The sequence below is a fragment of the Sphaeramia orbicularis genome, chromosome 20 (assembly GCF_902148855.1).
Source record: "Sphaeramia orbicularis chromosome 20, fSphaOr1.1, whole genome shotgun sequence".
In the NCBI taxonomy this organism is placed as follows: domain Eukaryota; kingdom Metazoa; phylum Chordata; class Actinopteri; order Kurtiformes; family Apogonidae; genus Sphaeramia; species Sphaeramia orbicularis.
In genome coordinates, this window is record NC_043976.1 from 22735772 (window position 1) to 22763323 (window position 27552).

Consider the following 27552-nt stretch of genomic DNA (forward strand, 5'->3'; position numbering starts at 1 on the left):
TTTAAAGTGATTAAACTACAAAAGCAACACTGTCTTTTCCAGTTTTCAGGGAAGTTACTCTGTTAAATGAAACACACAAAGCAGGACATTCAGCTCTGAGCTCCAACATTTTTTTTTATTTTGGTATGGAACACATCTGTTGAATTCTCAGGCTGTATTTCAGTGACCTGCCTCACATGTATATAAAGAGGGAAACTCAGCAACTCATGTCAAGCTGTGTGTTGTTTTGTGCAGAGATGAGATTCCACAGAGTTAATGTTGTTTTCCTGGTTTTTCTGCTCTGTCTAAACTGGACATGGGCTCAAGAAAAGAATGGAGGATATGATGAATCCAAGTTCGCAGAGGAAACTGATGAACAGTCTGAGATTAATGACAACAGACAGAAAAACATCAGTCCTGACATCTGGACTGAGCTGAAGGAGCTGAGAGACATGGTGATAAAACAAGAGGTGGATCTGAGTTACAGCAAGACCAAGATAGAGAACCTGGAACGAGAGACAACAGGTGATGCATATATTATACACTCAGAAATTTTGGTTATCCTCTTCTTCACAAATTCTATTAATAAAATTGTAAATAAAGTAATTGTAAAATCTATGCAGCTCACACAGATGAACTGTTGGAGACATAGGCCCAAATGAACGTGATAATACAGGAAAATATCTCCCTGAAGTAAAGCCATATTCATTAGACGATAAAACTAATTTGTTTTAATATAAAATGTTCTTACAGCATTGGAGGCCAGTTTAAGCTCCAGTGAAAAAAAGGTGGAAGAACTCAGCAGAGAGAATGCAGGTAAACTACACAAATCTTACACAGGACTTAATATGTTTCTTTTTTTTTTTAAACAGTAATATTATAGTCTGTAAGTTATTACAGACCAGATTGAATAATGTTGAAAGTGAGAACACAGGTAAATATTTGTCTGTACAAACATAAAACTCCAAAGAGAGAACACAAGTATCTGCTCAAGTATGAGTATGAACTGAGGTCACTAAAATATTTGTTCTGACAATCGCTCAGACTTAAGGATTTATCAAATACATATATATGTATTACATAAATTGCTTTACATGGCAAATATGTCCTTTTCTACAGATCTGAGGGATAGAATAACAGCCAGTGAAAATAAGAGCACAGGTAAGTTTTTAGTGAAATCACTCAAATAAATAAAAACTGTAATAAATCTACATTATATTAATGATACAAAATGTTCTTACAGTATTGGAGGCCAGATTAAGCTCCAGTGAAACAGAGGTGGAAGAACTGAAGAGAGAGAATGCAGGTAAACTGTTTAACATTAAAAGAAAAATAAAAGAAACACCTCAGAGGACCTGACAAAATGTGAAAAATGTTTTAACAAACCGATGAATAGTTTTTTGAAAGATCCACAATCCCTTTTATTTAAATGTTTACATACAATAACTCTGTGTCCGTCTGTCTGTCCATATTATTTCAGAACGTCCAAAGGTGGCGTTCTCATTTGGTCTGAGTGATGCAGGACGGATCGGTCCATTTAATACCGACATCACTCTGAAGTTCACTAAAGTCTTCACCAACTTTGGCCAGGCCTACAACCCAAACACAGGTACGTTTCTACTGATGCTGAGCTTAGAAACAGTTTAATGTTAGATTTTCTATTTCCATTTGATTATTACTACCATCATCTCATCATCTCTCCATATTTATCCATATTGGAATAATCTAATGTCTTCATATTTCATCTGTTTTACTTCATGTGCAGTGTGTTCAGTATTTATTTAGTTTAGGTGTGAGATGATTTTCATGGATTTTCTCCTTTGATGCAGGTATTTTCACTGCTCCAGTCCGAGGAGTTTACTACTTCAGATTCTCTGCAATGAATTCCAATGTGAATGGACCATTAGGTGTTCAAGTCTATCTCAATGGCAAGAGAGTATCTTGGAACTATGGAAGAGACAGTAATTGGTATGGTAGGGCTACAAATGCATTCATTTTTCAGCTGGAAAAGGGGGATGTGGTCTACTTGGTCCTACCTGTAGGTTATGATATATTTGATCATAATTATAATGTCACTACTTTCAGTGGATTTCTGCTTTTTCCTGTGTGATTGGAAAGCTGTTCACACCCACAATGAATTCAGTGAAGCCATTTTTCTTCACACTGCTGTATTGTAAACAACTACCATCATGCACTTCCATGTTCAAATAAAGTTTAATTTCATCATCATTTTTCTTCATAACTGTATTATCTTGTTAGTTGCTCTAGTTAATGTCAACACACATTTGTGCAATTTATAAACAAGTCATGGGTTATGATATTGGTTTTATTGCTGTGAGATAACTTCAGTTAGAACCTGGACATGTGGTCTAAATGATTCTTCACATAGAATACACTGAGTACGCTTGGATGCACTAATATGACATTTTTATTCTAAATTTTAGCTGTCATGTAAACAGCATATTCCACTTGTATTTTTCCATTCAGACATGTGGGATGTATTCTTCAGGTTTTAGGATGATTCTTTGGACATGATAACCTACTGTTCATCTACCACAGTTTGTGACACATGGTACCTGTTTATGGTCACCTGAGGAAACCACACAGATCCTCTCTAGTACAGATGGACGCTCCAAAGAAAAGTCCATGTTTCTGCTCAGTGGGAGAAACACACCTGCTGTTAAATACAGAATTAGCAGAGTATCAGCAGATTCATGGATACCAGCAAATACTGACAAGCCACTCCTTTTTTCAGGAAATGTTTGATAGAACAAAGTAAGGAGGCTGAGATCATACAGTGGAACCTCTGTCATTAGTGTAAAAGTACTAATTTTAATGAAGTGTGCACACATGAACAGGAGTATAAGAGAAATAATCATTTTTATTGGTCATATAAACAGTTTATTCTGACATTATCTTTATGGAAATAGTTCAAACTGGAATATTACTGTGCATGTAAACATAGTCATTTTTTATAATGACTCCTAACTATACCGCTTATAATAGATTTATAGAGAAAAAGGAAAGTGTTTGGTGATGTCCACTGGTTCTAAGCTTCAGGCATCATTTTCATCCAAGTATTAAAGACAGTCCTCATATTTAGAATGATTTGAGTTTGTCCAATTACTTTTGAGCCACTGAAAATGGAGGGACTTTGATTAAAATGATTTTAATTCCTACACGGGTAATGTAATATTTTTGTAAAATTCCTTGTATTAAAGCTGAAAGACCATCTGAATTACTTAATAACTGTTCTGTCATAAATATATATGGATCTAACTGTATGTACACTGTAAAAATATGAGTGCTAATTAAATCTAAATCAATGTGTATGTGTATTTTGGGGTTGGGATTTAAGATAACAAAGAGGATGGAAACAATGGAAAAGTCAGATTAGAGGCACAGATTATACTCATACTCATATACTACACTGATACTGTGTATTTCTACTGAGAGCAGAGCTTTTGTTTGTGGAAAGGGGTCAAACAGCCAAGATTAATTCTTTTTCTACGGGAGGAAAAGTATTATATACGGTAATGGATGATATTTATACAAGCCAGTTAACTCATAATGAAGTCAGAAGGAGAGAGAAGAGAAAAAGGAAATTAAACAAATGAAAGAAGCAGAAAAAAAGAAAAATAGCATTTGTGTGAACATATATATTGATTATTATTGATAGTTTATTATGCTGTTATTTTACTTCCTGAGATCAAACTGGGCTGTATGTGGCCCCTGACCTAAAATGAGTTTGACATCCCTGGTATAGCACTTTTCACAGTATCCAAAGTCACTTTATTAATACAAATTCTACGACAGAATAAACAAACGTCAGTAATAATAATAGTAAGAGTACTGCACAATACACTGCAAACAATAAAAGAACACAATAGAACAGTAGTGTTTTGTGTTACTGTATGAGTTTACCGTTGTCCAGAGGAGAGTGGAGAGTGTTGGAGTTAGGAGTGTCGTAGACGTAGTCAGTGTCTTATTCACCTTCAACACACTCATACACTTCAAAAAAAGAAGGAAAACATTAATGCCACAAAGAGTCCGTATATACTGCAGACACAAAGCACATGCACATCAGTGTAAATCATTAATGTCAGATTTAAACCCCACACTGATCTATAAAAGCTATCTCATTTTCAAGTTATTAACATGTTTTTTTTTTTTAAATGCAGCAAAGACAGTAAAGTTTTTAAAGTGATTAAACTCCAAAAGTAACACTGTCTTTTCCAGTTTTCAGGGAAGTTACTCTGTTAAATGAAACACACAAAGCAGGACATTCAGCTCTGAGCTCCAACATTTTTTTTAATTTTGGTATGGAACACATCTGTTGAATTCTCAGGCTGTATTTCAGTGACCTGCCTCACATGTATATAAAGAGGGAAACTCAGCAACTCATGTCAAGCTGTGTGTTGTTTTGTGCAGAGATGAGATTCCACAGAGTTAATGTTGTTTTCCTGGTTTTTCTGCTCTGTCTAAACTGGACATGGGCTCAAGAAAAGAATGGAGGATATGATGAATCCAAGTTCGCAGAGGAAACTGACGAACGGTCTGAGATTAATGACAACAGACAGAAAAACATCAGTCCTGACATCTGGACTGAGCTGAAGGAGCTGAGAGACATGGTGATAAAACAAGAGGTGGATCTGAGTTACAGCAAGACCAAGATAGAGAACCTGGAACGAGAGACAACAGGTGAGGCATATATTATACACTCAGAAATGTTTGTTATCCTCATCTTCACAAATTCTATTAACAAAATCATAAATACAGTAATTATAAAATTTACGCAGCTCACACAGATGAACTGTTGGAGACGTAGGCCCAAATGACAGTGATAATACAGGAAAATATCTCCCTGCATAGATATGAAGTAAATCCATATTTGTTAGACTATGAAACTAATGTGTTTTAATTTAAAATATTCTTACAGTATTGGAGAGCAGATTAAGCTCCAGTGAAACAGAGGTGGAAGAACTCAGCAGAGAGCATGATTTATCAAATACATGTATATATGTATTCTATAAATGGCTTTACATGGTAAATGTGTCTTTTTCTACAGATCTGCTGTCTAGAATAACAGCCAGTGAAAATAAGAGCACAGGTAAGTTTTGACTGAAATCACTCAAATAAATAAAAACAGCAATAAATCTACATTGTATTAATGATACAAAACTAGTGTGTTGACCAGTGGAGATCCACAGGTTCTAGATGTGGTAGTTTTTATGCTGTTGTGTATTCATGCATGCTGTACCTAGGGTGACCAGGTGCTTACGAGTCACATGTGGGACAAGGAGTGTGGTTGTGTGGGACACATAACCGTAACACTGAAACCAAGTCTACATTTTTAAACAATGTGCATCTTATTGTCCAGCTTATAAATATGAATAACAACCATTTGATTTAATTGCACACAGTATGCATATTTTTGCACTGGGCATTTATTTCTTTGCTTTTTTTTGCACAGGTTTCAACAACTTTTTTTGCTTGTAAAAACAAAACAAAAAATCTACTTGTAAAAAGTGAAAAAGAACACTCAAGTTTCAAATATTGTAATTAAACACTTTTAGAGAATCACCTTATTTTTTTTGAGTACATGTTCTCAACCCTCAAAGGTAAACTAATCTATGTGCAATAAAACAAAAAGGCATAACTGACAACATTTTAACAGCTGTTTCCACTTCCAGCCAACCTGAAATTACTTGGACCTAAAACCTTTGTGCATCCAAACACAGAACAGTCAAACATTTAGCATTTTAAAAGAGTAATAAAAACAGAATTAGGAATTTTGTCAAAAAATAAATACCCACAAACATAACAAAAGCATATTTTGTCACCTCATGTCTCTCAGTTCAAAATCCAAACTTAATTAAAGCTGCAAGCAGCATTGGGCGGGACCTCGCACCGGGCGTTCCGCCTCCCCCGCGATCTGCGTCCCGGGAATGTCCACACCTCAGCTCCACTCACACCTCTCCGTCCCCATAGGAGTTCCCATCCTTTAGTGTCTGTCCTCCTTACATCTGTACAGAACACCAGCGACCCTCTGCTGAAACCACCATCACCTTTAAAATGAGACTTTTATTTTGGAAACCCTACTGTGTGTATGTGCATTTGTTTTGTATGTGAGAGAAAGAATCAGTTTGAAAAATGAATTGAAATTGTATAAATAATTGAGCATTAAAGTGATGATTTCTCACATTTAAGGCTTTTATTTTGAAAAAACCCTATTGTGTGAGCATGTGTGTCTGTGAGAAAGAGTACTTTTGAATGAAGAAACATTGTACAAACAGTTGAGTGTTTGGTCATAAAAATGAAAAGAAGTTATGTAATAGAAATTTTGTATTATTGGTAATTAGGGTTTTATTTAGAAAAAATGTACTCAGTGTACTTTTGAATGTGTGCAAAATTTCCAATATCCAAAATACAATCCAGTAAAACCTGTTTTAAAATGGAGAAAGAAGAAAAAAAAAAATTAAAAAAAATTGGATTGTCTGGGATTTGAACCTGGGTCCTCATATTTCATAGGCAGCTACATGAACCACTGCACTAAGGTCAGACATGTACATCTGTGCACCAGGAAGAGTTTTATAGGGACTTTGTCATTGTTAAAAGTAAAAGTAAACATAGTCTTCAAAAAATCGCCATTATTCCATAACCATAGGTTGTATCTGAAAAATTCTTTCACTTTTGGATTCTGCAGACTTGTGGGAATTAAATGAGGTATAACTTTTTATTCAAAGGTCTGAAATGACTAAGCAGTAATTGCAGAAACGTAGAGTAACTTTCAAAGGCAGATTGCCAACTTCCTGTTGGAGTTAGCTCATGAGTGTCAGTGTATGATTTGTCGGGCTCAATCAGACCAACATTTTGGCATTTGTTTCATGTTTTTGTGACATTCCTACTGGCCGCTAGGGCAGATTTTGTGTGTTTTTTAGTACATAGGTGGCGCTACAGAGTCCATTTTGGCACACAAGGGGTTAATTTTGATATTGTATGAAAGTGTTCACCAGCCATGACATACATGGCAAATTTGGTGAGTTTTGGAGCATGTTAAGGGGGTCAAATGGCAGTCTAAAGTGGAAAAATTATGAAAATAAACAAATTGTTATAATTCAATAACCGTACATCCTATCTCAAAAAGTTTTGGATGTGAGAGTTGTGCTGAGTCCCATGAACGCGTAGATATGTCACATGTGGGGAAAAACTCCAAAAAAATAGTTAAAGGGAATATGGATCAAATCTACCCAAACATCACATATATAGAGTGTGAGGCTTCAAGTCATACCCGCCTCCATGCGCGATGGAGAAATAAGTTTGACATAGTTCCTCAGAACACCCTCTGTGAATCATCCCCCACCGCTTTCACCGATGTCTTTTCTGTAGTTGCATTTTCTGTTTTTGCACAGAGTATCCATGATTTCCGCCAATAGAGGGTATGCACGTGACGTCACCGCTTGCGGAAGTCACCGCAGTTCCGCCCACTGAGTGGCAGAAAGAGGGAGATGAGTAGCGGCTTTGGCTAGAATACTGCGAAAACTTTAGAACAATCTGGAAAATGGGAAGAGCTGTTGTGCCATTGATTGCACAAATAGATTTAAAAAGCACTCGGAGCTATCGTTTTAGCGGCTACCAAAAGCCAAAGACAGCAGAAGCAGATGGATCGCTGCAATTCGTAGAAATAACTGGAATCCAGACAACGAAACTTGGATTCGTGTCAGGTAACGTTAATTTATGCTGTATTCTTGTGTAAAATCATACCTTAAATTACATATCGTTTTGGCTAACGTTACTTCTTAGTGAAGCTCTTAATGTTAGCATCTGTCATTTAGTTCTATATTTCATAACTGAAACGTTTTTGTCTTCAGTTGTGTGATTATGAACCTTGTGCTCTGCATAATTTGTAAACTAGCTTAAACTGAGGCTAACCTAGTTTTCCAAATAAGGGGGTACTCTAGCACAAAGCTGTTGTAGCTGTGTTGTATCATGTATTTGATGTAAACTCTACTTAAATCTCCACAGTACCAGTGGATCATCCACTCACTTGGGTCAATACTAAGGGTTCAACTCCAGTAAATCAGTAGTGAACTGTGAGCACTACTGCTGGGCCTTTACCTTGGAAATCACCGCCAAGAAAATACGTCTGCACTGACAGAAAACTTCCAAAACAATAGAATGTTAAATTGAAAGCACTCACCAGCTGTAATCCTCTAAGTAACGATGACGTCAACACCTCTTTGTCTTTTGTATGCTTTCAGCCTTTGCATTGGGTATTTTCCTGGTGTTGAAATCAGGTTCATATAAATGTCAGGATGCGTGATTTCTGTCCACATATCACTGTTCGTGGACCACTTGTTGTTTGGTAGTTGTAAGGGTCCATGTCGAGTCCAATTGTCTTTAATTTCATGTTATATTCCACATTTTTCCCAGTGTCGCTGTAGTCACCGCTATGCTCCGCCATGTTGAGCCGGTTTGTTTTTGCCGCTCAGTCTGATTTAGAGGGGCGTGGCCCAGTGGGGAAGTGACGTATGTGCATTCCCTCCATATTTGCATGTCGGTGTCTAGGGCTTTTTTCTTTGTTTTTGTGTGTGTCAGTGGGCGGAGCTCAGGAGGAAGCCGGTGACAGGTTGGTGGACTCCTGACCCCACCTGTATGTTGGTTGATTGACAGCGGACACAGCCAATGGTGATAGTGCTGTCTCCGCTATAACATGAAAGTCATATTTGGAGGAAGAGCCAATCAAATGCGGGACGTTGTCTCGATTTGCGGGTCATGGAAGCAATGGTCATAATGCTGTGCAGCCCCGCACAAAGCAGGACACCTGGTCACCGAAGCTGTACCGCATTTATCCAGCAGTCACTGCCAAAGTGTTCTGGCCATAGCAACATGATTGTAAGGCTACTGTATTCCAAAATTATTAATATCTCCCAGAATGTTGGTCCTATTAACTTGTTGCCTTTACTACTGTCTTCTTTGACCAAACATATATAAGTATGCCAAACTGCAGCAGTCAGCTCTTTCTGGATTTTGTGTGATTCCTGACACACACACACACACACACACACACACACACACACACACACACACACACACAGATGCCACTTGGCTTTTATCATATGGATGTTCTTACAGTTTTGGAGACCAGATTAAGCTGCAGTCAAACAGAGGTGGAAGAACTCAAGAGAGAGAATGCAGGTAAATATCTGCTCAAGCACAAGTATGAACTGAGGTCATTAAAATATTTGTTCCGACAGTCACCTAGACTTATTGATATATCAAATACATGTGTATGGCTTTACATGGTAAATGTGTCCTTTTCTACAGATCTGAGGGATAGGATAACAGCCAGTGAAAATAAGAGCACAGGTAAGTTTCTCGTGTAATCACTCAAATAAATAATAAATCTACATTATATTAATGATACAAAATGTTCTCACAGTATTGGAGTCCAGATTAAGCTCCAGTGAAACAGAGGTGGAAGAACTGAAGAGAGAGAATGCAGGTAAACTGTTTAACATAAAAACAAAAAAAAAAAGAAAGGAAGACTTCAGAGGACCTGACAAAATGTGAAAAAAGTTTCAGCAAACCGATGAATAGTTTTATGAAAGAGCCACAATCCCTTTCAATTAAATGTTTACATACAACAACTCTGTGTCCGTCTGTCTGTCCATATTTTTTCAGAACGTCCAAAGGTGGCGTTCTCATTTGCTCTGACTGATGCAGGACGGATCGGTCCATTTAATACCGACATCACTCTGAAGTTCACTAAAGTCTTCACCAACTTTGGCCAGGCCTACAACCCAAACACAGGTACGTTTCTACTGATCCTGAGCTCAGAAACAGTTTGTTAGATTTTCTATTTCCATTTGATTATTACCACCATCTGTTCATCATCTCTCCATATTTTCTATATTTACTCATATTGGAATAATCTAATATCTTGAGGTTTCATTTGTTTTACTTCATGTGCAATGTGTTTATTATTTATTTAGTTTAGGTGTGAGATGATTTTCACTGATTTTCTCCTTCGATGCAGGTATTTTCATTGCTCCAACCCGAGGAGTTTACTACTTCAGATTTTCTGCAATGAATAACAACAGGAATGCATGGTTAGGTGTTAAACTCTATCTCAATGACAAGAAAATAGCTTTGAATGATGATATCAAAAGTGTTGGGAATATCAGGGTTACAAATGCATATGTTCTTCAGCTGGAAAAAGGGGATGTGGTCTACTTGGTCCTACGTACAGGTCATGCTATATTTGATGATTATAATAATCATACTACATTCAGTGGATTTCTGCTTTTTCCTGTGTGATTGGAAAGCTGTTCACACCCACAATGAATTCAGTGAAGCCATTTTTCTTCACACTGCTGTATTGTAAACAACTACCATCATGCATTTCCATGTTGAAATAAAGTTTAATTTCATCATCAGTTTTCTTAATAACTGTATTATCCTGTTGGTTGCCCTAGTTAATGTCAACACACATTTGTACAATTTATAAACAAGTCATGGGTTATGATATTGGTTTTATTGCTGTGAGATAACTTCAGTTAGAACCTGGACATGTGGTCTAAATGATTCTTCACATAGAATACACTGAGTACGCTTGGATGCACTAATATGACATTTTTATTCTAAATTTTAGCTGTCATGTAAACAGCATATTCCACTTGTATTTTTCCATTCAGACATGTGGGATGTATTCTTCAGGTTTTAGGATGATTCTTTGGACATGATAACCTACTGTTCATCTACCACAGTTTGTGACACATGGTACCTGTTTATGGTCACCTGAGGAAAACACACAGATCCTCTCTAGTACAGATGGACGCTCCAAAGAAAAGTCCACATTTCTGCTCAGTGGGAGAAACACACCTGCTGTTAAATACAGAATTAGCAGAGTATCAGCAGATTCATGGATACCAGTAAATATTGACAAGCCACCCTTTTTTTCCCAGAAAATGTTTGATAGAACAAAGTAAGGAGGCTGAGATCATACAGTGGAACCTCTGTCATTAGTGTAAAAGTACTATTTTTAATGAAGTGTGCACACATGAACAGGAGTATAAGAGAAATAATCATTTTTATTGGTCATATAAACAGTTTATTCTGACATTATCTTTATGGAAATAGTTCAAAATGGAATATTAGTGTGCATGTAAACATAGTCATTGTTTATAATGACTCCTAACTATACCACTTAGAGTAGATTTATAGAGAAACAGGAAAGTGTTTGGTGATGTCCACGGGTTCTAAGCTTCAGGCATCATTTTCATCCAAGTATTAAAGACAATCCTCATATTTAGAATGATTTGAGTTTGTCCAATTACTTTTGAGCCTCTGAAAATGGAGGGACTTTGATTAAAATGATTTTAATTCCTACATAGTTAATGTAATATTTTTGTCAAATCCCTGAATTAAAGCTGAAAGACCACCTGAATTACTTAATAACTGTTCTGTCATAAATATATATGGATCTGACTGTATGTACACTATAAAAATATGAGTGCTAATAAAATCTAAATCAATGTGCATTTGCATTTTTTTTGTGGTTGGGATTAAAGATAACAAAGAGGATGGTAACAATGGAAAAGTCAGATTAGAGGCACAGATTATACTCATACTCATATACTATACTCATACTGTGTATTTCTACTGAGAACAGAGCTTTTGTTTGTGGGAAGGGGTCAAACAGCCAAGATTAATTCTTTTTCTACTGGGGTAAAAAAAAAAACACTAAAAATATTTAAACAGCCCAATTAATTCAAAATGGAGTCAAAGAGAGAAAAGAGGAAAAAGGAAATCAAACCAAAAAAAAAAGCATTTGTGTGAACATATATAGGGAGAAACATGTTTAAATTTCTTCTTTGTATTAGATTCCAACACTTTGTGAGACACTTTACATTTCAAACAATTATCTGCTATACATTTACTTAAGAATTCCTGATTACATATTGGTCTTATCTGAGTCTACAGTCCCTCGTTCCTCATGGACCAGCACTTCCACCACTACCTCTGAATGAATGGCTTGAGCAGACTTCCACAACCGCACATAGGACGCTGATTCTGGACCAGGTAACAGGCTTGGTCCCTGTAAAGAAGTCTGCAGTTTTCTGTCTTTTGTAGTTTTTTCCGTTTTTATTTCATGCTGATGAACGAATGATGAGAAGCTGATGTCAGACAAGAACTTTTCACATTGATGGTCTGTTTGATGTAGTACCTGCAACATCTTATCTTCAACCTCAGACCTGGTAGAAATGAAAATAAAGTCTCATACTCATCTTTGAAAGAAACTTCGAATATGTATATGTATATCTATCCATCCATCCATCCATCCATCCATTTTCTTCTGCTTTATCTGGGGCCGGGTCGCGGGGGTAACAGTCTAAGCAGGGATGCCCAGACTTCCCTCTCCCCAGACACCTCCTACAGCTTTTCTGGGGGGACCCACGAGGTGTTCCCATATATGTATATGTACATGTACATGTATACATATATGTTTGTGTATATGCATTTTTATATGTATATGCATGTGTATGTCTGTGTATATGGAAGTGTATGTGTATATGTAAGTGTATATATGTGTATATGTATATGTAAATGTATATGTACGTGTAAATGTAAGTGTATGTGTATATGTTTATGTATGTGTAAATGTAAGTGTATGTGTACATGTGTGTGTATGTGTAGGTGTAGGTGTATGTGCATATATGTGTATATCATTACCTGAGTAGGTGAGATGTTGTAGTTGATCTTTTTTCTGTCGTGTGTGTCTTCATGAAGTCCTAAAACAAACATGGACAGTTAGAATGTACGTTCTGTTAAAACACTGATGGAGACACATGTGGTGGGGAATTAAACATGTCATTTCCTACATTCCGGTGATTTTAGTTAACACATTTATGCAACAATTTGATAGCAGAGAAGTCTTCAAACACAAGGTGTAGGTGCAGTTTCTTAAAACTCCGTTTTGTGTCCAGTTCTTGAGCTAGAGTCATTGATGCGAGACTTCTTTGAAAGTTTGAACTATTTACTGAAGAAAATGGTTCACATTACAACAAAAATATTACAAAAAATAAAGAATCTTTCATCCATTACAGGAGATCAGTAAAGCCTTGTAGTCACGGTCAAAGAATGTTGCGCTCTGACCCCCCTACTGGCTGATGCAGCTTACTGCTTTAACAAGTAAGACAATGCAGATATTCATAACCAAGCATATTAAAGATTAATGCTACAAATTAGGTAACAGTTATTTCTTTGAACTTTCAACTTAAACATTGTACCTTACAAATTTAAACTATTTTACACTAATTTGCATTATGGCTCTAACACAAGGTAATGGGATATGTAGTGTTTTCAGATATTCTGTATCCGTTCAAATACACTGTTGTCCATAAAGTTGAAATAATTTGGTTTTCACATTCCTCTTTTTCTTCCTGTTTATATACATCAGTAATCACTGCTGACCTGGTGCAATGATTACATACTCCAGTCCCAGTTACACTTTATCTATCAAGAATAAATCACATTGTTACAGTCATTTCATGAGAAAATGTACAAATATTTTATTCTAACTTCACGGGCCAGAGTATATTTATTCCCCTATATCCTAGCAGCCCTGAAAAACTTCAAAAGCATAGTTACATAAGCATCAACACAGGAATTCTTATTTATTTTAGTGCCAACAAGTAGCACATTGACAGAGGTTTCACATGCAGCCTATTCTGTAGTTGGAAACTGAATGGAAAAATAGTTGTAGACTGAACTCACTAACTTTCATTAACAACATAAAAATATTTTTTCAGTGTCACATTCCGCTTTACATTAGAATTCATATATGTAGGCTAATAAAGTTCAAAGAATGCATATTCCTCCATCTATTCCAAATCTATATGTATCCCAGTATCACTTATGATGGATATTATTACCTATAACAGACACTCTGACATACTTACTTACGTCTAAGTGTCTTTTGTACATATTTGACATGATGCTGGTGTACCTGTGTGTCCATTTTGGAGGACTCCTGTACAGATGAGATGGCAGGATGGTCCTCCCTGTAGCGGTGGGATTTAGAGGGCAGTGTGTGATGCAGACTGTCTGAGAGGGTGTTAAGTCTGCACAACAGTTCATCTACCAAGCTTTCAAACTCTTCCATGTGATAAGTCTGAAAAATAAACAACAGTTTTTTAACCAGTAACACATGAGATCTCTATCAGTAGCTCAGGTTAACCTTTAAAGACACAGAACTGTTTTTGTAGCTACATCCAAATGAACCTTTCCCTACATTTAACCTTCCCTAAGTGTTTTATCACTATTTATTATAATATTATTTTATATTTCTGTAAAAAATCAGGTATTTTCCTGTATCTAATTAACCAATCTTGTCCATGTTCATTAAAGCTCAGAGTAAATTCAAAGGATCTTATGTCAAAATAGAAAAAAACTAAAGAAATTAGCAAAATATATTCATTCAATAATTCATCTTCAGTAACAATTTATTCTCGAGAGGGTCATGGGGGTGCTAGAGGCTATCCCAGCTACCTATGAGCGAAGGCGAGGTACACCCTGGATGTGTCGCACATTCATCGCATGAGAAAAATACAGTTCTGGAAAAAATTAAGAGACCACTGCAATTTCCTGTGAAATCAGCATGTATGACAGCTGTTCCATTCCTGTGTCTGATGAATTCCAACACAAGCACACCTTATTCTGCTGAATAAACACCTGATCCATGTCTTATTTAAGAAGGAGAAATATAAAAACCACTACTGTGACCATCACTGTCTTCTTACAATAGACAAAAACAGTGCTTTTAGTACAGCAAAAGTAATTGGAATCAAAAATAACTATTGAAAACTACTCGACTTCTGCTCTGACAATGTTCCCAAACTCTGAGGACTGGTTTTTCTATCAGGACAATGCTCCTGGACTTAGTTAGGTCAATAAAGGTGTGGATGACAGACCACCAGATGAAGACCCTGTCATGGCCAGACCAATCTGCAGACTTGAACCCACTTTGAAAACTTCTAGAGGAAGATGGACGGACGGACACAAGCCATCGAAAATTGCTGAGCTTCTTGAATTTCTATACCAGGAGCTGCATAAAGTCATCCAGAGGCTAAACACGTGAAAGCTGTCACTGAAAATCAGGGTTATTCCACCAAATACTGATGCCTGAACTTTTCCAAAGTTACAACATTAGTACTGTGTTGTTTAGAAATGAATATGAACTTGTTTTCTTTGCATTATTTGAGGTCTGAAAACACCTGCATCTTTTTGTTATTTTGACCATGTGTCGTGTTCTGCAAATACATGCTCTAAATAACAATATTTTTATTTGGAATTTGGGAGAAATGTTGTCGGGAGTTTAGAGAATAAAACAAAAATGTTCATTTTACTCAAACACATGCCTATAAATGGTAAAATCAGAGAAAGTTATAATTTGGCAGTGGTCTCTTATTTTTTTTCCAGAGCTGTATATAATTAACCGAATATAAAAAATGAGTATCTACAACTACTATCATTTGTCAAACTACATTTGCTGGTGACTCAGTCTTGTAGAAGATGATGCTGTTTCTATATTCACTACAGTGTCTCTGAATGTCCAGAAAACACATATCTGATGCAGCTGAAAATTTGACAAACTGCATTTTCCTTTAATTATTTAAAAGCATTGATTGGTTTAAAAGTTATTGATTGTTTTAGATCAGTAGATCCTATTGGTCAGCTGGTTAGGTCTTTGAGGGTGAGTGTAAAATGGCATTTTGCTGTTTCATTAAGGGCTAAGTAACATCTTTCTCACCCTCTCGTCCATTGGATTATCAGTATGAGTTGGTCTGCGCCGGTCTGTAAAAGCAGAAAGCTGTTTCCTAATGTAGCGGACCACTTCAGATGTGGTGAAGATGTCTTTCCTTCTTCTCCAAGACCTTCTGGCCAGTGAGGAAACCACACTGACCACCTAAGGGGAGTAAAATCCTGGTTATCTTCATTCTGTCTGATTGTCTCCAGCACAAAAATTAAGTTGCTTAAGACCTGATGATGAAACAAGTTCATTGACAGAATACGTACAGCGGCTGTAAACACTACTCTGGAGAACAGATACAGAGCTCCATGGTAAAGGAAACCCCATCCTGAGAGGAGGAGGCTCCTGGCAGTTTTCAGATGTCGATGAGGACAAAGCAGAGTATGGGGAAACGAGCTGAAGGTCCACGAGCTCTGTACAAACAGCAGATTTCCTACACAAAACAGTGCCCAAAGCAAGACCAGACCTGAAATCTAAGACAGAACAAAGTGTTATTGACTTTCTAAACATAGTAAGTTTAGAAGATATCATATGTCTAAGTTCATAGTTCATAGTTCACAGTAATCCTCCCCCATCCCTATATCACACCATGTATATGTGCAACCAAAATGTAAATATGTAAATAAAATTTAAATTTAACATTTCTAAGAATGTTTAATTTTTCATTGCCTTTCTCTTGCACTTGTGTGTTGCATGTTGCTGCTGTCAACTGTGAAATTTCCCCATGGTGGGATTAATAAAGTCTTATTTTATCTTATCTTATCTTATCTTATCTTATCTTATCTTATCTTATCTTATCTTATCTTATCTTATCTTATCTTACCTTATCATAACCTAGAAATAATGACAACTCAAATTGAACAAATTTGTCTTTTTTGTTTTAGTGTGAAAAAGTAAAATTACATGATGAAATTTACATTTATAGACTGTCCTTTCACAAAAAATGTGGCTAATCTAAATAACCATGTACAACCTGAAATTTCTTATGAAAAATAAGTACAATTTTAACAGTATTCTGCCTGTTACTAAATGTTTTGGGCCTATGTAAGATCCGCTGTGATCTGAAAGTCATAATGTACATGTGTAAATGATTAGCTGAGGCCTAATATTCTTAAAATTTAACTTTTATCTTTTGTATTACATTATTGATAGGTTATTATGCCGTTATTTTACTTAGATAACCCACTTTTCATAATATTCAAAGTCATTTTATTAATACAAATTCTACAACAGAATAAACATATGTCAGTAATAACAATAGTAAGAGTACTGCATAATGCACTGCAAACAATAAAAGAACACAATAGAACAGTAGTGTTTGGTGTTACTGTATGAGTTTACCGTTGTCCAGAGGAGGGTGGAGAGTGTTGGAGTTAGGAGTGTCGTAGATGTAGTCAATGTCTTATTCACCTTCAACACACTCACACACTTCAAGATAAGAAGGAAAACAATAATGCCACGTAGAGTCCGTATATACTGCAGACACAAAGCACATGCACATCAGTGTAAATCATTAACATCATAATTAACACTGATTTCTATAAAGCTATCTCATCCTCAAAGTTTTTAATATGTACAGTACTTTTTAACGAAATGCATTAAAGACAATAAAGTTTTAAAAGCAATTAAACTCCAAAAGCAACACTGTCTTTTCCAGATTTCAGGGAATGAAACGAAATACACAAAGCAGGACATGTACTGAAGTATGAGTTGATGTTAAATATTTGTTTCCCCGCCCTCTTCCTCCCTGTCCTTGCCCTGCCTCTCCTTATCTCTTCTTCCGTACTTGTTGCTGCATCGCCAGGAGGCTGACGTCTACATGCTCTTTGTAGTTGCGTCTCTGTAGCAGCTCCACAGCTTCAGTGACCATAGTGGAGTAATAGAGGCAGTGTTTGAAGTACACAGAGGCCGCAGTGAGCAGACTGACCTACAGAGAGAAATACAGAAGAAGAGCAGGAAAGTGTAACCACAAACTACTCCGTGTACTCTGACCTTCACAGACTTTTACTGTTTATTTTATTTGACATGTGTGTTAGTTTAACAGCTGTAATGTGTTGTATCAGCCAGGACACAGTGATCCTGTTTACACTGTTGTGTGGAAATGGCCGAGTGTGGGTGTGTCCACTCCATGGACACGTATTCCAGCCCAAACACTGTTAATTGTTGTTATTTGCTCGACCCTTTAACAGGCAAGTGACTATTTTTGGTAATTTCCACATATATTACAAGAGAGTGACAGCACCAGTTACAGTGAGGACAGTGAGGCAACAATCTCAGGTCCAATGTGGTCTACAGGGTCTGTAAGGTCCACCTCTGCATAAACAGTGAGTGTACCTGCTTTGTTAGGTACCATGAAGTAATGGTACTAATGTAAGGAATGATGTTCAAAGGGATAATGTGGATGTGGACAGGTGTAAGGATCAGCACTTATGTTGTTGAAACGTTCTAAAAGTGATGTTCTAAAATATGTTCCTGTCACTGATCATGTGTTTTCTTGTATTGTTTACACTAGCGGCAGTGTACCCGTGGTGCCATTGTACGATAGCATGAGAGGCTAAAATCGCCCAGAATACCTCACAACATTTGAATACGGACATAAAATTGTGCCTAGTAGATAGTCAGGTAATGTTTCTATTCATTTGGTGAGTTTTGCAGCGATCGGGCCTGTGAAGGCTGAGGAAAATCCGTATAAACGCTCCCGTGCTGCAACATCGATCGGACGGACAACGTGCATTATATAGTAGGATTTACTATTTAGATTTTTTTTGTTTATTTGTTTTCCACTTATGGGTGAGGAACCAAATATGGTAACTTCATTCATCTTGATTTTCTACATAACAATAAAAAATTTGAAAAATTTCACAAAAGCAATAAAGTCTTGTTATGTCCTGCAAAAACACACTAAGGATGGAATTTTGAATTTCAGACTATGTCTATGAGTGCCCCATAAAGGGTTAAAATTATGAATTTTAGGTTTGTGTTTGTGCATATGATTTGGACTCACTTCCAGCCAGTTGCAGGGTGTTCTACAGTATCCCATCATGCCTTGCTGTCCTACAGTGATCACTTGACGACTGAGTTGCAACAGAGAGAGGAGGAGAAACAGGAGCTAGAAAGGAGGAAGAGAAACCTATGAAGTTTAAGTCTTTAAAACCAAATGTGTCATCGCCGACACCCTGTGCATGTGCAATTTGGATGACTGTAACTCGGTCAATGTCAAGGTTGTTATCTTTGACGAAAACAAACGAAATGACGAAAACTAGAATTGAAATAAAATTTTCTTTAACTGAAATAAATAAAAAACTATAATTGAAAGAAAAAACAATAACTAACTGAAACTGTGTGTATTTACAAAACTAACTAAAACGTATAAAAATTATGGATAAAATTCCCTTAGTTTTTGTCTTTGTCAGAGTTGGATTGATATGAATCGATTTATTTTGCTTGAGCAATTTTAGCTGGTGGCACCATACGGCACTTCATGGTCCGTCACTTCTTGTCACTTGTCGTTCAGAGTCGTCTTCTCGTCCCCACTCTACCTGACAACATGGAGACTAAAGTTGGAAGAAAGCAGCAGAGTCCTGTGTGGGATTTATTTGAATACAACGGTGAGGAAGATAAAAGATATGAAAAATTCAAACTAAAACTAAACTAAAACTAAGCATTTAGAAGAAAAATAAGCTAAAACTATGCATTTAGAAAAAAACATATAACTAATAAAAATGAGCATACCTACTCTAAAAACTAATAAAATTAACTGAATTAGAGAAAAAAAGTCAAAACTAAATAAAACTAAACTATTATGAAAAATCCAAAACTATTTTAACCTTGGTCACTGTTTTTGTGCAATCGGAAAAATTCCAATGTTTTCTGAAACCTGAGACGTTGCTCTTTATAGGCTTTATTACATCATTATGGTAATTTCACTAACTTCTGTACTACAAGCCAGAGAAGAAGCCATAGTAGGAGCATTATAACATGCAGTAAATTGTAAATGAGTGCTAGATATTGAAAGCTCTAAGAGTTCTGGAAAAATGGGTTGAAGGACTTACAGCATATTTTCTAATGTTTTCTGGTCAAAATAAGTAAAAAAAAAAAAAAAAAAAGTCCAGGCGAACCCTTTAGGCTTGGGGTTTAAAGGGTTAATTTTTATCTTCAGCTTTTGTTGTGACACTTCCTTTCTGCAGATGGAGCATTTTACCTGGCAAATCATGACAATGTAATCCCACACAGCAGGAATGTGGTAGATTCTAACTGAGTGGACGTTGGCGGTGGGTAGCAGGACACCAGTGGGACTCTGCTCAGTGATCAGGGTCACGCTGGTGAACAAGCTGGGGGCAGGGCTGTACAAAGTGAAATGGACCTTCAGCTCCACTGTCTGTGTCGTCAACCAGCCACATGAGAGCAGGAGCTTCAGGTTGGATGCAGCGCTGGTCCTGCAGATAAGCACAGGAAAGCTGAAGATTACTGGAAATCTTGTCATAGAAAAGAAATTTTACTCCAAAACTCTGTTATTTCTCACTTTGTGTGGCCTAAGCCGACCGCAGAACATGATCCTGAGCAACTTCGGTGATGACGGAATAAATGAAGACAGTTTGGAGCAGGAGCTGGGCTGAAAACCTGGGTATTCATATGCAGAACAAGGACCATACCATCACAAAACATTATCAAAACAATGTAACACACACACCCCTTTTTTTTCTTTCTGTCTTTTTTTTTTTTTAACAAGAATCAGATCAGGGTATAACAAGAACAGAAATTTCAGCCAATAGATACTCACAGGTGTCAGACCTAGACACTATAACCAACACATGGAGAAAAAAAAAGTAAATGTCCATAAGGCAGGTTATTTACACGTGTACATCATACACAAAAATACAAATACAACAGAAATGTTCAGACAAATTTGCAACATGAAAGGGTCTCATATGTTATGAAACACATTGCCTCTGTTATAATGTAAGTAAACTATAATGACAAAACTGCTAATTATCATCACTTGTAGTTTTTATTCTTTTTGGTAATGCTTTGAGTTCTTGGCATTGAAAATATTTATTTATTTATTATGACACAAAATACAAACATGACCCAAACTTGTCAAACACTACCCTCTATGGGTGGTTTAGTGCAAAAGAGGAATTTTACCTTAACATTACAACCTAAATTTATGTACAACTATACACATATTATTAAAAAATAAATAAATAAATAAAAAAATCCGTTATTTGTGTTGTTGCTGTCGTGCAAATGCTAAATTAAGTGGAAATTTTTTTATTTAAAAATAGCTTATACTATATCTATGGAGCAAATTAGTGACAAAAGGTGTAATTTGCATAATAGTAATGAAATACATTTACCAGTTTTCAGATTTGTGTCATTGGTCTACAAGGGGTTAGTATTGAATGTCTAAAGGGTAAAGAGATATTATATAGAAATAATTTATATATATAAGACACAGAAAAAACCCCCACAAAGAACCATACTATTTTTTTTTTTTTTCACAAAATATAAATGTAATGTACTGCAAAATGTTGATACAGTAGTAAAACTGTGTGTTTGTTACCTGGCCATGAAACAAGTTGGGTGTGTCTGTCTTCAACAGGATTGGCTCTCCTATTAAAATGTATGACTGCAGGATGATATCAAGCAATGAAATAGTAATTCAAATAAAGTGTTTTCATTCATTCATTCATTTTCTGAACCCGCTTTATCCTCACTAGGGTAACGGGGGTCACTGGAGCCAGTCCCAGCTACTTACGGGCAAAGGTGGGGTACACCCTGGACATGTCACCAGTTCATCGCAAGGCTGACATACAGAGGCAAACAATCACTCTCACATTCACACCCATGGACAATTTAGATTGACCCATGAACCTATCTGTGCATGTGTTTGGATGGTGGGAGGAAGCCAGAGAGAACCCACACAGACACGGGAAGAACATGTAAACTCCACATAGAAAGGTCCCACCAAAGTCTTTTCATTTCCTACAGTTAATTCCATGGACCTTAAGCATATTTCATTTCAGTCAGACAGATTAGTTTACAGTCTTAATTTTAATTCTCTTATTCTCACAGGACAACAGTTCAACAAAGTAAAAGTCTGGAGATAAATTTCATTCATTTTCATTTCAAAGCTTTTAGTTAACACTTACCTCAGTTGTGGCTGATTCATTCTTGTACAGTAAATCCAGCAGATTATTCTGTGCCCACGTCCACCAGTCATTATACTTTTTAATGGACATGAAGTCATTATCATGTCGCCTGTGAAAAGTCAAAAGACAGTGCTTAAATACTGGGTGTTTGCATTAACCCATAAAGACCCAGTGCTTTTGTGGCAGTTCTCAAATGAATTTTTCTCTCTATTTAACATTTCTTAAGTGATTTATCACCATTTATTATAACATTATCCTCTGTATTTTTCACTTTTCACTGTAAATCATGTATTTTCTTATATTTAATTTCCTATACTTAACCCTGTAAAGCCTAAACCATTAAATCATTGCCAGAAAATTCCAGTTCTTTGAAACTGGGGCCTTTATTGGTCCTTCTGAACAACAAAAAATGTTTTGTTTTGTTTTTTTTTCAAATATCAATTTCCATGTATGAGTTTCAATTTTGTATCATATTTGATACATTGGGTCTCAATGCTAAAATATTATTATTTCTGAACAAACAAAAACATAATATAACACAAACATGTCTAAGAAATTGATAATTCCTTTTCAAAATTGGCAAAGTTCTGCCTCCTTCCTCATTAATGACAATCTTGTAGTGTCACTGGAAAGGCCTCTGGTGAATGAATTCCTCCCCCCTGGTGGATTATCCGTGTATTGCATGTATCTAATTGTATACATCAGGTTTTTCAAGAAAAAAAATATCACACTGATCATGTAGAGGGCTTCAAAACTCATGTATCAAAAATGATACGCTTGGCATTATAAGGTTAATTTAGATGCTCATGAAAATTCAGAGTAAATTCAAAGGTTATTTATATCAAAACAGAGAAAACTGCAGAAAAGTATCATTTTTCAGTAAAATGTATCATTAACTAAACATAAAAACAAGCATCTCCATCCACTGTCATTGATCCAACTCCATGGGTTTTACTACTGAAAGAACGTTGTAGAAGATGACAGTGTTTCCATGTTCACTACAGAGGCTCTGAACGTCCAAATGGGTCATATCTGATGACCATAAAAAAGATGAAATACTCCATTTTACACCAATTATTTACATGTATTGATAGAATTAGTGGATCAATAGTTATTAAAAATGTTAGTGGTTTTGGTTGATGGCGGCTGTTTGGGTCTTTACGGGTTAAAAATAAATGCAGGAGAAACAGATGGTCGTGTTGAGTTGTGTGTATGTATTACCTTGTGAATTGATTTCTGATTGCATTATTGAGGTGGTAATGGTCACTGAATGAGCTGCCGAAAGTTATACACAGCATCAGGAGAAGCATTGAGGCATAGAAAGATAAATTCCTGTACAAAAAACACAAAGATTGATTGACCCACTGGTGTCTCTTATCTTGCACACATTCCAAAAGACAAAGGCACAACACACACACACATTCTCTCTGTTCCCAACTCCAAATCTTGTTTTGCTCTCAAACCCTGTTTTTTTCACACTATCCCCCGAAATCCTATCAAACCCATGAAAAAGTACCAGCATGTGTCCACGTGTACCGTGTGAGATCTGTATGATGTCTTATATTTGTGCTTTGCATTATCCTGTGTTCTTCACTGCAAATTTCAAAGAAAAGGGTTCTGTGGCAGCGCACCAGTTGCAGCGGCCCGATGTCCCTAATCATTGAACATAATCTCGTTTGCTGTACTCTGTGCTCTATGTACTCTGTACTGTCAAATGACAAGAAAGAGCAATTCAATTCAATTCAGTTCAAGATCATCTCATCTCTAATGTAATTGGCAGGAAAATTTAATTTAAAATTTGGGATTTTTGTCGGGACACCTTCCCTTTCCACTTCCCAAAGGAATTCTCTTGCGTTTATGACCATTCTTGCCAGAAGGTTAATTGTCCTGAAATAGAAGTCACCACACCCCCCTTCCTTTACGCACTGGCTCAGAGATGTCCTGTATTTCCTCAAATTGGAATAAAATTTGAATGACACTTCATGCCTCTGCTGATAAAGTCTCACAAATCTGGAATCCTCTGTTTCAACAAGTGAAAAAAATAATTTCCCCTTAGCTCCAGATTGACCTTTATGTTAATTTTTCCACCTGGTTCTCTTCTCTTTTTTTCTTGTCTGGCAATTTACCTTGTGTAGCACAAAATGCATCACTATTCTAAATGTGAACCTTCCAAGATGTTTTGTTTCGGGGTTTTTTATACATGTAAAAAAAAATGAAAATTGTGCAGCAATTCATTTTTAATCCTTTTGTTACATATGATAGTGTTTGTATTGCCCAATTTCTGCAAAACTCCAAATAAACAAAGGTTGGAAAAAAACAAAGAGAGAGCGTTTTACATGCAATTTCAACACATGCGTTCACATAACTTCATATCATACACACATACCACAGTGTCTGCTGAATAATACTCTCTCTTCTTTTCTTGCAGAGGGTTTTTCTAAGCTCTCTTGAGGTTGGCGGTCGCACCAGACGCAGATAGCGGGCTCTCTGACGGGCAGCAAGCAGCTTCGAAGCGGGAAATAATAGACATGATAATGACAGAATAGAGAATAAAACAGATTCATGTAATTAGAATTCAACATTATTTTCACCTTGTTGAGGTTGGAGCCTTTTCCCTGTGGTTCCTGAGGTCGAGTGCGAACCCACAGTTTTGAAATATCTGTCTCAAACTGCGTAAAGCTGAAAAAATGATGAATGTCTGGTGTTTTTCGGTACCAAAAGGAGACGCTCACTGCTACTGTAAATATCTGTAAAAAACACAAAAATATTTCCATTTAGGATGAGGTTCTTTTGTATTTTCATTCAGCTGAAATGAATATCATGAGAGGCTAGTATGTATTTACCAAAGCTGGATGAATCAGGAATATACAAGATAAAAGGGAGAAGAAAACAGAATGTATCCAAAGCAGAACCTCGCTGCTGCTGAATCTGAAAAAAGAAAAGACATCTGCAGTGTCATATTCAAGATTCAAGAATGTTTATTGTCTAATAGAAATGATGATCTACAGTCTTCACCTTCAACAACACAAGGGTGTAAAATATTGGGAAAAATGGGACAGTAAACAATATGTAAATGACTGAATATACCTGTGGCCATTTCTCTGTTTGTTTTGTACCCTATATTCTAAAACAAAATTAAAAAAAAAAAAAAAAAAGAATTTTTATTGTCATTATGTGCACATGACGAAGTTTTGCTTACAGGTGGTTCTCAGCTGGATAAAAACATAAAAACACAAAAGAATATGTACATCTATGAAACCCATTGTAAGGCTATGTACATTATATATAAGAAAGAATTGTAAAAACACAGTATGTACAGTATAGGAAAACAGCACATGCAGTTTGAATGGAATTTGCGTGCAATATTATGTGCAAATAAAGAGCAGAACACCTTCACACGAACTGTCACCTTATGTTTCAATGGCTGCAAATATACAGGATGTATGAATAATAAAAATCACACTGTTCCTCAAATAGATTTAGATTTTTTGAGACAAAGCAGCAAGAGAGTTACCAGAAACTCATCAAACCAAAACTGCAAAATCCCATTCTGCAGAACAACATTCGGACTGTCAGCTTTCTCCTGTAAGAGCTTTAAACTCTGGAACTCACTGCCACTTGAAATAAAATCCACTTCTGAGTTTAAAATGTTCTCAACCAGAACTAAATCTTGGCTAAAGAAAAAACAAAACTGTACCCATTTGTAAATAGTGTATATTATGTGTAAGTGAGTGAGTGAATGGATGTTTTATACTATGTAAATGCACTGCAGTAATATATAGTACAGTGTTTTTGTTTTTGTTTTTTTGTTTGTTTTTTTTTACTATATATTGTAATGCAGGGATGTCAAACTCATTTCTCCCAGGGGCCACATTCAGCCCAATTGGATCTCAAGTGGGCCGGACTCGTAAAATAATAGCATCATAACCTATAAATAATGACAACTTTTTCCAAGGCTAATGACGTTCATTTTGTCTTCTGTTAATGTAATTATACTTTTCTTTTTTCTTTTGTTCAGACAAGGTATAGTTTTTAGATGTTACCAAACAAACTCAAACGTTGGATTAAGGAGGCAATAGACATTAGGAAGAGGGTGAGTGGCATGATCAACCGGGATGAGGGGGCATACACCCTGTTGCACACCTGGGATTCCCTCCTCCAGAGACCACCCAAGGCAGGGGAGGCTGATAAATGACACGTCAGCAGCACATCGGATGACGCTTCTGGGGAAGACTGGAGTCACATCAAAACTGTCAAGCAGGTAACATCTAAAAACTATAACTTGTCTGAACAAAAGAAAAAAGAAAAGTATGACAACTTTTTCTCTTTGTTTTTTCATGTAATAACAAACATTAAAATACTTATTATATGATTATATTATTATTACCTCTGCTAAGGAACGGCAGAGATTATGTTTTCATTGGGGTTTGTCTGTCTGTCTGTTTACTTGTTAGCAAGATAATTCAAAATGTTATGAATGAATTTGGATGAAATTTTCAAGAAAATGTCGACACTGGCACAAGGAACAAATGATTAAATGTTGGTGGCTATGGGGGGGTGGGAGCGGGTGGATTTTTTTGTTTGTTTGTCTGTTAGCAAGAAAACTCAAAAAGTTATGGACAAATTTGGATGAAATTTTCAGGAAATGTCGATACTGGCACAAGGAACAAATGATACAATTTTGGTGGTGATCAGGGGGTTGGGGGGGCTGATCTGCCTTGGTGGAGGTCTGCGCTCTCCGAGTGCTTCTAGTATTATTTGATAACAAACATAATATTGTTAAAAATGTAGAGTTTGGAACTAAAATAAGAACAGTTTCTCATTTGCCCAGGTCATTGCTCTTCTTTGCAGTTCTTTGAGGTTCAACTGGACTAGTTTTGCTTCAACAGAGCAACACTAGTCCAGTTGAACCTAGAAAAATGGAGTCACTATTTATGGGTTATTATGCTATTAGTTTACTTTAGATTATATTGGTCTGTATGTGGAGCCTGAACTAAAATGAGTTTGACACCCTTGATTATTAATATCTTCAGTGTCATTTTTGCACTTTGCAAATTCATCCCAGGGGGTCAGATTAGACCTTTTGGCGGGCCTTTTTTGGCCCTCGGGCCACATGTTTGAGACCCTTGTTGCAGTGTAATGTATTGTAATGTACTGTAGTGCTGCAGAAAAGCCCAACCAGGGATAGGAGTTGAAAATTAGAACTAGCTCTAAACTCTATATGCATGACATCAGCTGCAAGTCTGTAAATATATGTGATTGCATTGTTCCTGTCAAATAAATAAATACATAAATGGTCACTACCTTATTCCCAGCACTGTAGAGAGAACCAGGGAGGACAGACACAACAGCAGACACAACACCCAGGCCACACAGTGACACCACTGGGATGTCAGCCCGCTGTTAAACGCTGCTCCTTTACTGCTGTCAGCTACTACAGAATCCACATTACTTATGGTCACATCTGTTTGGATTACAGGTTTCTCATCATCTTTCTTATCCAGTTGCCAAGTGGATACTGAGGTGAGCTCTGTGTCCTACAGCAAAAAGGAAAGTGTCACATTGACATGATGCGAGGACAGGAAATGTATGGAGTGATGGACAGAA

The 27552-nt window shown here is 36.5% G+C and overlaps 2 protein-coding genes across 2 annotated transcripts in view; one reads left to right on the forward strand and one right to left on the reverse strand.

Moving 5' to 3' along the window:
- Positions 1–419: 419 nt before the first annotated feature.
- Positions 420–10405, forward strand: LOC115411106 (complement C1q-like protein 2). Its single transcript, XM_030123048.1, has 6 exons — positions 420–504; positions 1223–1285; positions 5048–5089; positions 9422–9484; positions 9664–9792; positions 10019–10405. Exons 1-6 carry the CDS (start codon positions 432–434, stop codon positions 10297–10299), a joined length of 651 nt encoding a protein of 216 aa, XP_029978908.1. The 5' UTR covers positions 420–431; the 3' UTR covers positions 10300–10405.
- A 1402-nt stretch (positions 10406–11807) lies between these two features.
- pkd1l1 (polycystin 1 like 1, transient receptor potential channel interacting) overlaps positions 11808–27552 on the reverse strand; it is a 50433-nt gene continuing 34688 nt past the window's right edge. Inside the window, exons 36-52 of the mRNA XM_030123044.1 lie at positions 27250–27482; positions 24789–24873; positions 24537–24692; positions 24332–24450; positions 23167–23277; positions 21946–22054; positions 21357–21422; positions 20316–20413; positions 19995–20229; positions 18798–18902; positions 17580–17720; positions 17135–17269; positions 16060–16266; positions 15794–15949; positions 13991–14155; positions 12715–12773; positions 11808–12236 (exon numbers count right to left, since the gene is read on the reverse strand). Coding sequence (XP_029978904.1) covers positions 11936–12236; positions 12715–12773; positions 13991–14155; positions 15794–15949; positions 16060–16266; positions 17135–17269; positions 17580–17720; positions 18798–18902; positions 19995–20229; positions 20316–20413; positions 21357–21422; positions 21946–22054; positions 23167–23277; positions 24332–24450; positions 24537–24692; positions 24789–24873; positions 27250–27482 — 2481 coding nt within the window. The 3' untranslated portion in view covers positions 11808–11935. The remainder of the gene's footprint in view (positions 12237–12714; positions 12774–13990; positions 14156–15793; positions 15950–16059; positions 16267–17134; positions 17270–17579; positions 17721–18797; positions 18903–19994; positions 20230–20315; positions 20414–21356; positions 21423–21945; positions 22055–23166; positions 23278–24331; positions 24451–24536; positions 24693–24788; positions 24874–27249; positions 27483–27552) is intronic.

Excerpts from the sequence above, each read along its gene's own strand:
- LOC115411106 (XM_030123048.1), top strand. The coding sequence starts at position 432 with ATGGTGATAAAACAAGAGGTGGATCTGAGTTACAGCAAGACCAAGATA. Across the intron at positions 1,286-5,047 it reads ACTGAAGAGAGAGAATGCAG|ATCTGCTGTCTAGAATAACA; the intron begins GTAAACTGTTTA and ends CTTTTTCTACAG. Across the intron at positions 9,485-9,663 it reads ACTGAAGAGAGAGAATGCAG|AACGTCCAAAGGTGGCGTTC; the intron begins GTAAACTGTTTA and ends ATATTTTTTCAG.